Source organism: Apteryx rowi, unplaced genomic scaffold (assembly GCF_003343035.1).
Source record: "Apteryx rowi isolate R43461 unplaced genomic scaffold, aptRow1 scaffold_18, whole genome shotgun sequence".
NCBI lineage: Eukaryota > Metazoa > Chordata > Aves > Apterygiformes > Apterygidae > Apteryx > Apteryx rowi.
This window is the reverse complement of record NW_020448085.1, coordinates 2,732,832-2,747,712: the sequence shown is the minus strand read 5'-3', so window position 1 is coordinate 2,747,712 and position 14,881 is coordinate 2,732,832. Positions and strand designations below refer to the sequence as shown.

Here is a 14,881-nt window from a genome sequence, read left to right as displayed (position 1 = left end):
AGAGCAACAGCATGTGGTTCTCTCTTAATAAAATAGGATGGTATATGGGCTTAGGCTCTTGAACTAAGCTAAGCACTTCCAGCTCTTCCAACTCTTCTCATCCCTTGGCTACGCAAGTGGGAAACATAGGTGCCTCTCTATTTTTTGCACAGAAAGCAAACACACTTCACATTTGTCAAGCACCTAACACTGAGAAACTTCCATGTAAGGCAGAACTCCTTTAGATAGAAGGAGGAATATACACCAAACTCTGACCACAATTTGCTCTTTTTGTCTCAAGGAAATTATGGCTAAAGTTCCAAAATTTTTAAAGGTCTGACAGTTTAGTACTTGTTTAATGCCTTCCGTGTTTATTAGGCAGTCCAAACCCTTGTGGGACCACAAGGCTGAACCACACTATCTAAAAACTTCCTGCTTGTACGTTCGGCATGTAGTTAAAAACACGCAAGGGGGAAAAAAACAATCTACAGGGCAATGATTCACTTAAGCTTAATCCAGCTGTCACTGGTGCCCTTCCCAGGGGTTGTTTTGAATCAGCCTCCCAATGGTTAGCTATGGGAAACAGGCTTGGGTGCTCCACAAACGAGTGTCAACCACAAGGCACCACACAACTTCTTTCTTCCACGGCCGTTTTGCTTGACTAAGTGCCTGGCTTTGGCCGTGCAATGATACCACAATCAGATACGCCAGAAAAAGGGCCCATAATAACTAACAGTGAATAGCGTTCTGTCTGAAAGTAGCATAACTGCAAAAATTTCAGATACCATCTACCGCAGGACACCGCAAGGTCCCCTAAGGTAAAATAGATCTTAGCCTTGTCTTTCAAACACATAAAACCAGAAATAGTTTCTAGCTTTGTTTTTGAGAGTTTTTTTTCTGTGATACAAACCACTTGCAGCTTTTTCCCAGAGAAAGAGACTATTTTAAAACATTTGCTTTTTTTTCCTCCCCCTCCATGGGATGTCAAGCATTTTAGAAAAGATCTATTTTCAGTATTACAGGCCACTTCAATTTTTTGTTAGGTTTCAGAAAAAAGAGGCGTGGCTATTTGTGGAGGCTTGTTAGAATCCTTAGCAAAAACTGAACTATTTCCTGATTTTTTTTGTGTGTAAAAGCTACATATTTCTGCTTCTGGCTAAAATCAAAGAGAAAGGAGGAAGAAAAAGTCACAGCAAACACAMAAGCAAAACTAAATAAACTAGGAAGTAAAACATAAAACCACTCAAAGGATATAATACATATTTGGTACAGACCCTTTGGTCCTTTATGTATACTTGGACACCTCTTCCAGTAAGAGTGCAGTGGATAGGGAGGCTGAGGAGAGGATCTCTTCAGAGGTACAAAATTCTGCCTTTGAATCTAGAATTATTAGCAAATTGGTGATAGCCCACAAGACGGTCTATGACAGAAGTCAACTGAATAATGAATGGAAAGGAAAAATGGTATGGATTTGGTACTAGATTTCTAAAACACAAAGCTAGGGGGACAGTGGAGTGCTCATATAAACAGTGAGAGATAAGCTGTGTTAAAGCCACAGTATCAGAAACAGGCACATTCCAAAAAGTAAGTTAAGACATCAGTAGAAGGATGAAAACGGACAAAAATCAGAAAAATGGATCCCTTAGAGAAAGAATGAACAAGGGTATTGTGACTGATCTGATTCATAGCTTTCTCTTTCCCTGTTCCTAGCTATGTTTTGTGTTCAGGAGTAAAGACTACAAAACTGGAGGGAGGAGCTGTAATCCATCAAGGGACCCAACAGGCAATAAGCCAGTCCAAGGACTGCGGTAGTTTCAGAGCTGGCTGAACTTTGGAGAGATGATTATCCTGGAAGAAGTACAGTTTTTTAATTTAGCTCCAGGATTAAACTACACAATCAGGGAGAGGAAAAATGAGACATCAGCTGATAAGTAAAGGACTTCTGGACTCTGCTACACAGCATAAGGATTGTTTCAATTATTTAAATACAGGCAAGTAACATTGAAAATGTTGACTTTAGGAATGGTGAGGAAACCTGGTGGTACATTAAGGGCTTGGTTAAGGAGAATCAAGTCTCCTCTTTCTGCCACTGAATCTTTTTAATGGCAATCAGCTAATTGCCTGCCTTCCCTCTATCTCAGTTTTGTTCTCTTTAACTAATGTTTACCTACTTCATAGAATCCATATGTATTTGCACATTGTTTTAAAATTACTAGAGGGAAAGGAAATAGGAAGGAGGTTTTTGTGTGAGTGTTCTTTTTTTTCTTTTTAATGAAAGTGAAATGGGGCTGGAGTGTGGGAAATTCCTTCCCTCATCAGTCACTTACCAAACTGGCCATTTTTCATCTGCAACCTACTTCAAGTGGGGGAAAAAAAAACTGTCAAAGAATTTTAAAGGAAAACACTGCAAAAAGTTATTAATTGAAGAAAGATTTCTGGCCTTCATTATTCCCACCATTGAACGCAAAATTTATACATCATCATTTGGGATATTTTTTCCTAAAAAGGGTATAGCAAATAAAACCAGACAGACAGAAGATAAAGTAGGAAAATACTAAGGTATGGTAAAAAACAAACCCTGGATACTGCAACTCTGTCAACAGTCAGTATTTCCAAGACATGCATTTTTAATTTGTGTTTTATTTAGGAACATTGGATTTACTACATTGACTTAACCATTAGTCAACCAAAGTTAGGGGGATCCCAAATAATTCCTGTAGAACACCATATATACATGCTCATCTGTTCTTCCTTCTCCCTGTATTTAGACTACTATGTATATTACAAAATACATATATTTCATACATGCAGTATTTACTGTAATACTATTAAAGTTTTAACAAGTACTATGGCATCAAAGATCAGAGGCATGATGAGGGCTTCAGAGTACCTGCTATGGAGAGCTACCTGGCTCCCTCTACTGCCAAGAAAGAAAAGAGCCTGCAATAGCTGAGCCGGGCATCTGTAACGGCCTGAAAACCACTGAAAACACCACAGATTATCAAAACAGAAGAGACTTGTGAACATCTAGCCTGATCTCCAGTGTAATCCAGACTATTCTCAAATTAACTTGTGTTTTAACTAGAACATCTATTGAGAAATCCAATTTGTATCTAGGACTGACAACTCTTGGCTAATTACCCTGATAAAAATGTATGGTCTGGATTTGTTCAGCCTCAAAGTCCAGCCATTGAAACTTTTAATGAAATTTCTGTTCTCCATATAAGTGTTTGTAAAGTGTGAAAAACTCTCCCTCTCTACCTACTTTTTCTTAAGCCAAACAAGTTTTTTCCTGAGATCTTCAAGGCCTGCTCTCAATCTCCCCAATAATTTTTGCACTTCATCTGTAATCTTCTTTCTCATCTCTCAGCTTGYTCCTTGAATTCTGAACAACAGACTTAAATATAATATTTGGTCACAACACAAAGACAGATTTACCTGCTTTTTTCCTGTCCTACTGGATATACCCTGACAGATATCACTGCCCCTTTCGGCAAAGTATCACATCGAGAGCTCACTGTCACCCAAACTACTTCCCAGAACTATTACTTCCCTGGCAAGTATCCTCCGTCAGCATTCTTTGTTCATATAAATATAGATAAAATCCTTAGGCTTGGCCATTCTGAAACAGTTTGCTACCTCAACGGTTAACACACTCAACACTTGCAAGGCAGGCGAGGAGCTCAAAGCACAGTCCTGAGCATGGCATAATTGTTGCTGACTCTTCCAGTCATCTGCTTTCTCTTCAAAGGGTCAGCATTCGCTCTTCTTAGCACGTACAACCACAGCGTTCAAATCATCTGCACCTACTTCTTTTTAAAGATATTGCCATAGTAGCTTCAGGTATTGCTTCAGGACAAAATGGTTTACTTAGAATAAATGCAGAGATCCCCTGGATATCACAGGAGATTTCAGTCAAACTCTCTGGCCTCCCTTCTCAGATCATGCTTACAAATCCTTTTATAGTGCTTCTTCATGACTTTCCCATGTGCTTCCATGGCATTACCTTAGCTGCTGCTCAAGCAGCCTCAGATGATGTCCGATTTCTTGGGTTTGGATTCAACTCTTAGAGGACCCTCAGAACTGTGGCTCAGAGTCTGCTTGGCTGGCAGGTCACTCTTGTTTGGCTGATGACTTCAGTTCTTCCAGCCGTTTTACACTGTTCCCTGCATTTCTACTCCAAGAGGCCCCTACTGCTCTCTATGGGGTGTTTCAGCCTAGCCACCGCACTGCAGGGAATCCTTCCAAGTGACCGACACGGTTGGATGAACTATTGCCATCCAAAATATAGGTGAAGTAGGTTAAGGCAATTCTTTTATCACAGTTCACTAAACTCTTCCTATTTTTAAGCAACATAAACTACTGTAACTCTTCACTTTTCTAAGTTAAGCCACCCTCATTTTTGCAGCCTTTCTTCACACATGATCCATATTATATTTTTCCAGAAGTAATTCCTGCTCTTCTTCAAAAATTCAGTACATTTCAACTGCAGTCAAAGGTGTTGCCTGTACTCTGATAGCAATTGTTTATTGTGTGGTATATAAGATTGTGTGCATCCTACATGTGAGATCAGAATCTAGTACATGGCATTTAAACATCCAAGTACTTGACAAACTCCTGCTAATAAGCATAGGAGCAGCATTGATTCGAGTAAAAAAATTAGCTGGAAGATAAGAAAGTATTTCAAAACTGATTCTGAAGTGTCATGTGAGATCTCTGGCCTCTATCCAGATGACCATTTAAGAAGAAAACTCAAGTCTAGCTCTTTCCTACCTTTTTTCTCTGCGAAAGCCAAAACAACCTGCAATAAGCCTGTGAAAAGGAATGAGCATTTGCTTACATATTGGACTCAGTTCCTTAACTAGGTATCTCTTTTTTTCTGGCTACGCAAACATATTTCTTCTTGTAAATGTAAAGGCTCTGCCTCCCTGCATAGAGTTTTGTTTGAAACCACCCAAGAATAGCTCACATAAATAGTGTGCAAGTAAGCACAATGGGCTCAACATGCTATAAGCAAAACTCTTTAGTCTGTAAGCTGAAGTTTTTCAGTTTTTGGCAGAAAGATCATTTTAGAACTCTAATAAATGTACATTCAAGTCATAAGGCTTTTCTCAGCTAAAGATTTACATGGGCCTCCTTCGTATCGGCCACAAAAGTATTTTAAGAGTTTGGAAATTCTAGAAGCTTTCCCCCTGCCTTACTCAGCCACTCAAACTTGATCCTCATTAAATCCCTTGACATGTAATATATTCCAGCGTACAAGAAGCCCTTCATTACTTCGCCATGCTTAGAAGGTARTAAACCCATTTCAAAGCATAGAAGTAGGAACTATTGCAGGTGTTTCCTTACTACTCCATGCCGTGCCAGGAAGGTCAGGCTCACAGTCTGAATGAGTGAACCATACATGCCAGTAGTGACTTGAGAAGCATCATTTTTAGATTTCCATTAGAAAGGTTTCTCCCCTTGCAGAAGTTTTAGGAAGGAATTTAACTGGAGTGCAGGATAGGCGCCAGAGATGGTCATTTCACGTCTAACTCGGTTACCAACTTGTGCCATTGTGGGCTTAGCAAGGGACTGCACATCTGCAGAGCCACACATGCACTCTTAAGACCACAACTGAGCCTACAGTGTCTTACTCACCTTGGCTTCTCTGCCTGCGAAATGGAGATAACTAATTTAAATGGCACACTGTCAGGGTCAGTTCTTTCAAAATAAGCAGAGCACTGGGATTGCAGGTGGAAGCCGTGCCTCCAAAGCTATTATCCTACCATAATTTAAATAGGAACCATTTTTATTTTCTAAGATTCAGAACAGACATATACTAGATTCAGCTCTTTACTGGGAATATTTCTGTGATACATGTAGAGAAAGATGAGTGCAGAAGTACAAATTTGTCTAATGAACACCTTGAACTTTAATATTTCTCTAACATATTTTAAAATGAAGTGTTAGGAACTGTTTTGATACTTTTGACACAGATAACGAGTACTTTTGACTCAGGAAACCATGACTGTACAAAATATGCCACAACAAGGACAGATTTTCCTTTCTATCGCTTAATGAAAGAACCGCTGCTCCCCAGACCTCCCTTCTGTTGTGGATTACCTGTTCTAAAGGGCACTACTGAGTCTTAGACATTGCTGTAGAAGAAACTTTGCCAAGATGCACCTGTTTTTCTTGACTCAGAAAAATGGTCATGTTTGAGAGCACATAGTGCAGTATCAGTAGAACTAGCATCTTTCTAGTAACTCATTAGTTTGACATCCATGTTGCTTTAAAATGTGGCTAGATTCTTGGTTACTTATATACATAYGGACAGAGTAAACTTGCCTTCGGATCCTTCCCTTCAGGTGCTGCAGAAACTCTCCTGGGATCACTTTTATTCTTGGGATGTGGTCCTTTCTTACCTGTGTAATTAGGAGGGCAGAGACAGACATAGTTGTTGATCCCATCCACGCATGTAGAGTTATTCTCACAGTCATTATCTTCGCAGTCGTCTGGGTTTATTTCACACCTCTCCCCCTCATACCCAAGGAGGCAAGAACAACTTTGGAGAAAGAGAAAAATAATAAAAATTAGCACGGCTCTGAAAGGGGCAGGAGACTTTGGATACAGAACTGCAATTAAAACATATACAAGTGAGTTGCTGGAGCCAAATTAACTGCTGCGGTGAAGCATGGAGCAGTTTAACTCTATGTGTTTGGTGAAGGATGCAGTCTGACAGTTCCTGAAGTCATGTAATCATTTACATGAGATACACAACATCAGCCTCTGTTGTGTCTCCCATTGCTTTCTTTGCAATGGGATACCCCTAGCCTTGAACTGAAGTAAGCAACTCTAAGGGCAGAAGAGTAAGCATTCATCACAATATTCAAATCCTTGGCTTCTCTGCTAATGATTTTATGAGGATGTGGATACTTGCCTGTCAAGGACTGCACAATCCTAGGGCAACTTGGCAATGTTTAGATGGCTCTCTTTCTTTAAAGAACAACAGCCTGAATTGAGTTTGCAGACCCGAACATTTTCTTCTTATTACCACTTTGTCACTTGTCCAAACAAGAAATGTTTGGGAATGATTGCTTTTACGAGTGTAGTAAGATTTCAGTACTTCCACAGCTCCTCCAACATGAATGCGTAGAAGAGCTGATGATGTCTAGATAAYTGAACTAAAACTAAACACAAATAAACAATGGCAGAGCTATTGATGGTTCTGTGAGGATGCGGACATTAGTGAGGAATATCTGCACTAAATACTTTATCTCACAAACTGTGACGTATGCTCCCTTCAGGGAGTGTGAGAAACTAAGGGGTTGAAGAATGGCTTTAATTTTTTTCAGTCTGTTTCCTCTTTAGATCTAGAAGTTATGGTTGCTAAGAGAACCTTTATATTTTAAACTAACTGAAAGTGATGAAGAGGTGATAGCCACAGTTTCCAAAAAGAGAGCCTAAAAACATGTGTTAAGTGCTCCAGTCATTTCAGTGGCTTCTGTGAAGCCCGTGATGATATTGGAAGTGTCAGTATTGCTGTTCACTAGTTGCAGAAAGCACATGTGTGGATGGGAAGGCTTGTTTGGAGTTTCAGTCCAAACTACATCCACTCATCTGTTCATTTCCTTTCCCATGCTAGTTCTGGTGGCAGAAAAGGAACTGAACAAATGTAAAACACTGCTGATTGATGAGGATGAAAACCAGAAGGCAACAGAGCTGCCCAACTAATTGCCAGCCACTGCTTCCTGCAACCAGAATAGCTTCCAATGCAGAGATGGCTGGAGGGTACTCTATTCAGCTGAGATGGACAGAGCAGATGCGGGATGGTTATCACGTAGATGTCATGGGGGTGAGGCAGAGAACGCCCAGGAGAAATAGGAAATCTCCAGAATCTGTGAAAAAACCCACAGTTCTTTGGGGCTGGTTGCTCTCAGCATGCTGTCTGCTTCTCTTCCCCCTGTGCTCCGCAAACGAGCAGCGCACAGGCCTCCAAAGCAAGGGGTTGTATACAGCTCTGCATCCACCTCTAGTACGCCCCCAGACTGGCCCCCAAGGAACAAACAATTTCTTCGTGACATGGGCAACCTCAGAAACTAAGGGAATAACAAAGAAGAAGGAAAAGGGGTAGGGAGCGTGTCTTAGCCCAACACAACAAGATGACTTTCTAGAGGGTACCAGGGGAGGCATGTAAGGTCACAGGCCAACAGGGTCTTCCTTTCAATTCTGCAGTGACCATTCACAGGTCATGAGAGTTAGAAACTCTTCACTGTGAATAACTGAAAACAAACCGTCCAGATCAATCCAATTGAGGACACAATAAATCAGTAAGAAATACTTTCTTTGCCTGTCTCTATCTCATTATTGCCAATAARATATGTCCTCTTGCTGACCCTGCAATGATCCAGCAGATCACAGGAGGCAGATAAGAAAGAAGAGCTGGCACAGCACCTTTTGTGGCAACAAAAGCATAGGGGAGGGGGTAAAGGCATCTAATTAAATAAAGTGGCACATTCATCATGTCACCCTTTTCGATTACAAAACCCCATTTTCAGGGGTTTATAACTCAKCCATAAAATTATGCTCCAGGCTGCAACTTGGCATCCAAGGTCTCAGTTTGGGAGTGCAGATTTTTTTCTCCATTTAAAGAAAAGCAACAAGAGTGGCTTTGTGCTAGTTATTTTTGCGTGTATCTAACACGGCTTTCTTGCCACAAAAGGACTGGGAAAGCTTGGGTGCATGCAATTAAAAACAACTTTATTAAATACTATCACGGGAACAGTTCAAGTCAGTAGAGTTACCAATAGTAACAGCACATATGGGATTGTCAGCATACAATTGCTCAGTATTAGGACACATTTCATACTGAAAGAAATGTCAGCATAATTAATGACATTTGGCTACTGGTCCCTATGTATTATAAGGAGTCTTTACATTAATACTTACATATCATTCTTTATTTTGATTTGCATTCAAATGTGCCAAATATGAGGGCTGAAATTAAATAATAAAACATACAATTCGGGACCTGGATTGAACCACATGTTGAAAGAATTGCAGTTTGGGACTGTTTGTATGTATTTTCCCAGAAAAAGCTTAGAAGAAAAATGAAGTTTGCAGAGTGACTGGAAGGTCATCAAACTCGGGTTCCAGCTGACCAAGAGAGAAAATTAGTTCCAGAGACAATGATGAAAAGTCTGTACTGACTAAATAGAGAGGCAGTGTGAGACAGCATTTCATGGGGACCTTGGAAACAATGGATCCATGCARGAAAGAAGTATTTTCTAAGCTACTGTGATCTAAACCACATATAGGTCCAAATTCCCCATTCCTCCAGTTTAGGGATTTTGTGCAAGTGTTGTGTTTTCCTAAAAATAAAGAACTAAAATCCCCAACCATCATTATGTTTGTGAAGGTGCAATGAAGCACAGAACTTAGTGACAGTATTTCTGGAGCAACATTTTGGAGCTGCTACGTACTAACAACTGTCTAAGTTTACTGTACCAAAATTGTTTTTAGTTTAGGATTTGTGTATTAAAACAGGCATACACACACTGTGTTTTGTTTTTAAAAAATCAACTTTTGAATAGACATGATAAATTCTTTCAAGAATATTATGTTTTTTTGGTAAAGGAACTGTCTGCACCCACATGCCAACTGAGTGGCCTGCAAGTGTACCGCTTCTCCTTGAACTAGTCAGAATTAACACTCAGGAGTTAATCCATTCCAGGTTTTTACATTTGTGAGGGAACCTAAAGTTTGTGGAAAGCCCTGAACAAAGGGCTCTGGACAATGGAGTTCTTTTTGTATAGAGAAAAGTGAAAATAATGCAGAGCCTTGGTGTTCTGACTCTGTGCGCTAGCAGAGACTGTGGGCTTGCCGGGAACTAACTGAAGCAGAGCCGACAGCTCTGCCTCCATCGTCAGTCTCACTTAGGGCATGCTAAATGACCAGCACGTGTCTGAGTGACCATCTTGTTTTATCAGTCTCAAAAATCTCTGCCTTTTTTTGGCAATCTTTTGTCACAGCAGACAGATTAGATTAGAACAAGCGATTTAAAGCAGGGGAAGAACTTCATGTTCCTCATCTGCTGAGCCACATGGTGCCACGCAACCATCGCTTGATACGGGAGAAGTCCCTACTTAAAACAAGAGACTGCGAAAGTGATTCAGAATAAACAAAGCACAAGAACAAAATGTGCAGAGAAGGCTGGAAGGACTCGAGGTGACTCCTGCCCCCCAGCCGCCCCACCAGGCCCTGCTGCTACCATGAACCCGAGGAGCTCCATCACTGTGGCTCCGAGCCTGCCACAGGGCCCGGGCACGGCGGGGTGCCCGCCGCAGGCTCTCCGCCACAACTGCGCATTTCCTGTCTCTGCCTGGTGGACATCACCACCTTCGCGTTATTTAAAAGGTAATTTTCTTTTTGAAGGTTACAGAAACTTGAGTTAAACTGCTTGGCATTTCACAGAGAGAAAGCTTTGGCTTAAGTTTCCTTTTTACAAGAGTAAAGATTTGACAAGTCTGGCAGCAGATTTTGTGTATGAATATATTTCCCTAGGGAAGAGAATATACAGAAGATATAATTTCTTTTACAGGCCACACAACAGAAAAAATCCAAGGAGGCCTCTCATGAAAATGTTTTTGACATTCACTTCCTCATAGCATATAATCTAAGGCAACGTCTTCCCATTTTGATGCACACAATTTACGTGCAYGTAACTCTGACTGCTGCCACCCACTGGAGAGATTTCCCTCAAAACAAAAATAATCTCAGAACGTTTCTTTATCTTCCTTCATGACCTATTCCATCCCCATTCCACATTWCTCTACGCGTAAAGATATGCTAAAGCCACCCGCTCTTGTAGCACGTGTTCTCCAGAGCAGCTGGGGCCAGGACGCCTTAGTGGGCTGACTATACTAGAAGAATGGGGAGCAAGAAGACTAGAGCAGTGCATAGGATGAACATTCAATTTTATCAAAGCAAGATTTTTGATGAGATATAGTTGTTTGCATCTTTTCTTAGACCAGCTGAAACTATGTAAATAGCTATAAAAGCAGAAATCTTCCCTAAAAAGCCTCAAAATGTTATTAAGCAACAAAATCACCACTGAAGTGTTGTGAAGGATTTCAAAAACTATGTTCATTCTGAACTGAAGCAAAAACCCTGAAAATGTAAATGTCTTCAAAAGAAAAATGCAGAAGTAGCTTTCGTTTCAAGTAATTTAAAACTTTTTTTTTTTTATACCACAGAACAAAACAAAACCCTGAAGCAAAACCCTGATCCAAAATACAAACTGAAGCTTGTCATTCCACTATTATGGGTATTATAAAATGTTTTACTAGCACATTTTTTAACTTTCAGTGGATTTTGTGAGTACTGAGTGACAGAAAATAGATATTCTAACGGTATGTTCAATCAGTGCTTCTGCAGTGAGCTCTAAGAGAAGGTCTATGCAATTCAACATACTATAAGATAAAGCAGATAACATACTTTATATTACAATTCTGCTCTGGCCCAAGCTGGCCGAAGCAATTCAAACATGAGAGTGACCAAAGGGAAACCAACCTGAAGACCACTTCAGGCCATTATTTTTCTTGAYCAGAAACTGAACCTGAACCAAATGTTCTGTTGGGCTTGTCAGCACCTGAGTCAAGAGGAGGAATTTTTGGTCACTGGTGCAGAGTAGTGGTGTCACTAAAATCGAGAGGGGTCCTGCCAAACACCACGACCACCTGCACTTGCTACGGCCAGTGGAGCCTTCTCGTGTCTCCCACCGCAACGCACCAGCATGACTGACGCATCTGCGTCCTGGAGACTGACTGGGGCAGCTAAAGAGAAGCCACAACGCTTTTCTGGAAATACAACAGGTGTCCAAGCTTTGGCAGGGGAGCAGGACGGGGGGCTCACCCCCTGCTGCAGCCGAAGCCCTATCAATCACCCAAGCTTTCACTTGGCCCTTTCTAATTTGAAGAAATTCTATTTTCTGCCACAAATGGATGTGGGTATGCCGATCTGGCTAGCAAACAGTTAACCTCAGCTGGAACAGTCTTAGTCACAGCTGAAACCAAACTGGAACCGAACTGAAAAAATGTACTGGTTTGCCTCCCTGCTTACACCATTTATAAACCTTGCAATTCTGTGTCGCACTCCAGCTGTCATTGATATGAAGCTATATATAGGATGAGACAAAGCAGGCAGCATGAGTAATGCATAAATACTTTAGAAGTGAGGATTTCATATATGCAGTTGAAACAACAGCACAAAATAATTTTGCAAGTATTTCATGCAAGAAATAGCATAAATACTGAGGACCAAATATATGCAAATTTCAGCAACTATTCTAAAAAATAAAAAATCTAGCAATTTTAATGACATTAAGTGGCCAAAGCCTCAATCTTTTATTTTCTTACCTGAAAAGCAGTGCCTTTAGTGACACAAATTTCCCTAGTTACCTCACGAAAATTTCTGGACTTCTCTTGGAGTTTCCCCCTCTATGTTGCACCTTATTTATACAGGATAAGTGAAGGCCATAATGTCTAGCTGTAAAGGTTATTCTCTTGCAGGCATTATGCCCAATATGTGGCAGTCTCTCCATGTTTTTTAAAGGTTTCTTTAAAGCCTGTTTGTCTACAAGATTCTTCAGTATAAAAACATTTTGCATCTGGTTGTCAAGCAACAGATGCTCATTTTACAAATACAAAAAAGAGTATATGTGATTTTGAGATGCCCCAAGGAAAATTAGCATACAGATAACACAAAGCAGATCAGGGAGACAGCTCAAAATAGCTCTGAGAGTACATCCCATTATGAGAAAATAAGGATGCCTGTTTCAGAGGAAACTATGTCACCAAAGAAACCAGATTTCTATTTGCCAGACAAAAAAATTATTGTCACATGCAGCAGCTTTTATAAAGTAGCCATTAGATTTCATTAATACAAAGTAGAAACACACTTATTTTATCATCCTGTTTTAAATGAACTTTGTGTTACTACCTGAATCCATCTTTATTTGCCTCGGTGAGGTGGCAGGTCCCTCCATTCTGACATGGATTTTGAATGCAAGAATTAATGGGCACACTGCAGTCTCGACCCTATTTGGGAAAATTCAAAAGAAACAAGATTAGTAAGACTCCTGTCATCTGAATCAATGTCTCTTCCTCGCTCAGCCCTGCGTGTGGCACCATTTACAGGAGGGTTGTGGTCTTCGGACCCGTTACATCACCTCATGTTCTTCACTGACCAACAGATACGTTCACTGTGGAATAAAGACACGTGAAAGTCCGACAATACTCAAGAGACCTGTGCAATCACAAGAAGTTCAAGAGGCCCTCATGGCCCTCTGCCAGCTCATCTACTGCAAAGCTGAAACACGACTGCAATTAAAGACGAGAATATCTCAGGCGATACGTTAGTTCAGTCAGGGTTGCTGGGATTTTTGGCTTCGATTTAAAAATGATTATTCATATGATACTTCAGAAAAATAACAATAATATATCTGTTTGCAATAATCTCTAAACAAAGAGGGCAGATGCCAGCCCATGACACCATTTCATAACAGCTGTAACTTTTATGTGTTAGYATTGAACACCACTAAGGTGCAGTACAGAGTCCCTAGACCCCGAAGGTACTGGAACAGTCCCAGTTACCCTGCCACTGCCAGAGTTTTCCTTGCTTATGGTGCTCATCAGAAGACATTCCTTTCTCCACCAGATTTGCAATGGCTCCCAGCCTTTTCAGACATTAGATACCTGGTGTGATGCACTGGAGTGTGGGACACTCAAACAAACATTTCTATACTCTTATCTTTTTATCATTGCCACGTTGTAGGAAGGGAGTGTCTTTGTACTTCAGCCATATAGTCTACATAAGAGCATTCCTGTTGGTTGATTTTCCATCTAGCTTTGAGACTTCACTGTTCTCACTCAAGATACAATATTACACTGGAATTAAGAATGGATTTCCAGAATCCTAACACTGTAATTGGAAGATACCTGACAATGACCACCTTGTCTCAAGCTGGATATAGTGGAGTTGGAAAAGGCACAGAGAAGGACAACCAGAATGTTCAAGGAGATGGAACAACTACTTTAGAAGAAGATACTACAAACACTGGGACTCTCTAGTTTGGAGAAAAGAAACCTGATGGTGGGGGGATATGATTGAGGTTTACAAAATCATGGAGGGTCAAATGCAGGACTGGTATTTACCAAATCCCTCAGTACTAGAACTAGGGGACACTCACTGACATTATTAGGGGATTGGCTTAATATGGATAAAAAAGTACTTTTTCAAAAGTGGGTAATGAGCTTCTGGGATTTGTTGCTACAAGACGTTGTGAAATCAGATAGTATAAAAGCAATTAGACTAATTCATGGACAACAGGCCCAAACCAGATATGAAAGGGAGTAGGCAGATATCAGCATCCCTGGTTGGATGATGGTGGGTGCTGGGAGAACCAGAGAGGAGTGCCAGACCTGTATATCCTCCCAAAAAAGCAGAGATTTGCTGTTGCCACCATTAGAGACAGAGTGCCAAGGTAAAGGCACTATGGGTCTGACCCAGGATGGCATCTCTCGTGTTCTTATGTCAAAGCTGTTTGAAAAGCTTATTTGGCTCTCAATGAGGCAAATGTTCCTCACCTTTGTTTAAAAAGAACTTGGCTGCCCTCTGAACCAAGACTACATGGTTGCGCCCACTATAAGGGAGCAAATCTCTCATGAGAACCACACCATGGTAGGTGTGAGCAGTTTGGCTATGGCTGCATATCTGCTTGGGAAGTCTTGCTGACCTGTCTCAGGCAAGAATGAATAGGCTAGTCGCGTCTTTCTAACTCCTGTGCATCGCTTCCTCTCTCTCTGTTACATCCTGCATTAATCAGAAAAAAATTCATGCTCAGCTCCCGCTAAAAGGGGTC

General features: G+C 40.8%; 1 protein-coding gene across 1 annotated transcript in view; it reads right to left on the bottom strand.

The window, feature by feature from the left end:
* The window catches only part of SLIT3 (slit guidance ligand 3), a 515,694-nt gene that overhangs the window by 45,433 nt on the left and 455,380 nt on the right, over window positions 1-14,881 (bottom strand). The window contains exons 29-30 of the mRNA XM_026061340.1: window positions 12,961-13,058; window positions 6,387-6,526 (exon numbers count right to left, since the gene is read on the bottom strand). Coding sequence (XP_025917125.1) covers window positions 6,387-6,526; window positions 12,961-13,058 — 238 coding nt within the window. The remainder of the gene's footprint in view (window positions 1-6,386; window positions 6,527-12,960; window positions 13,059-14,881) is intronic.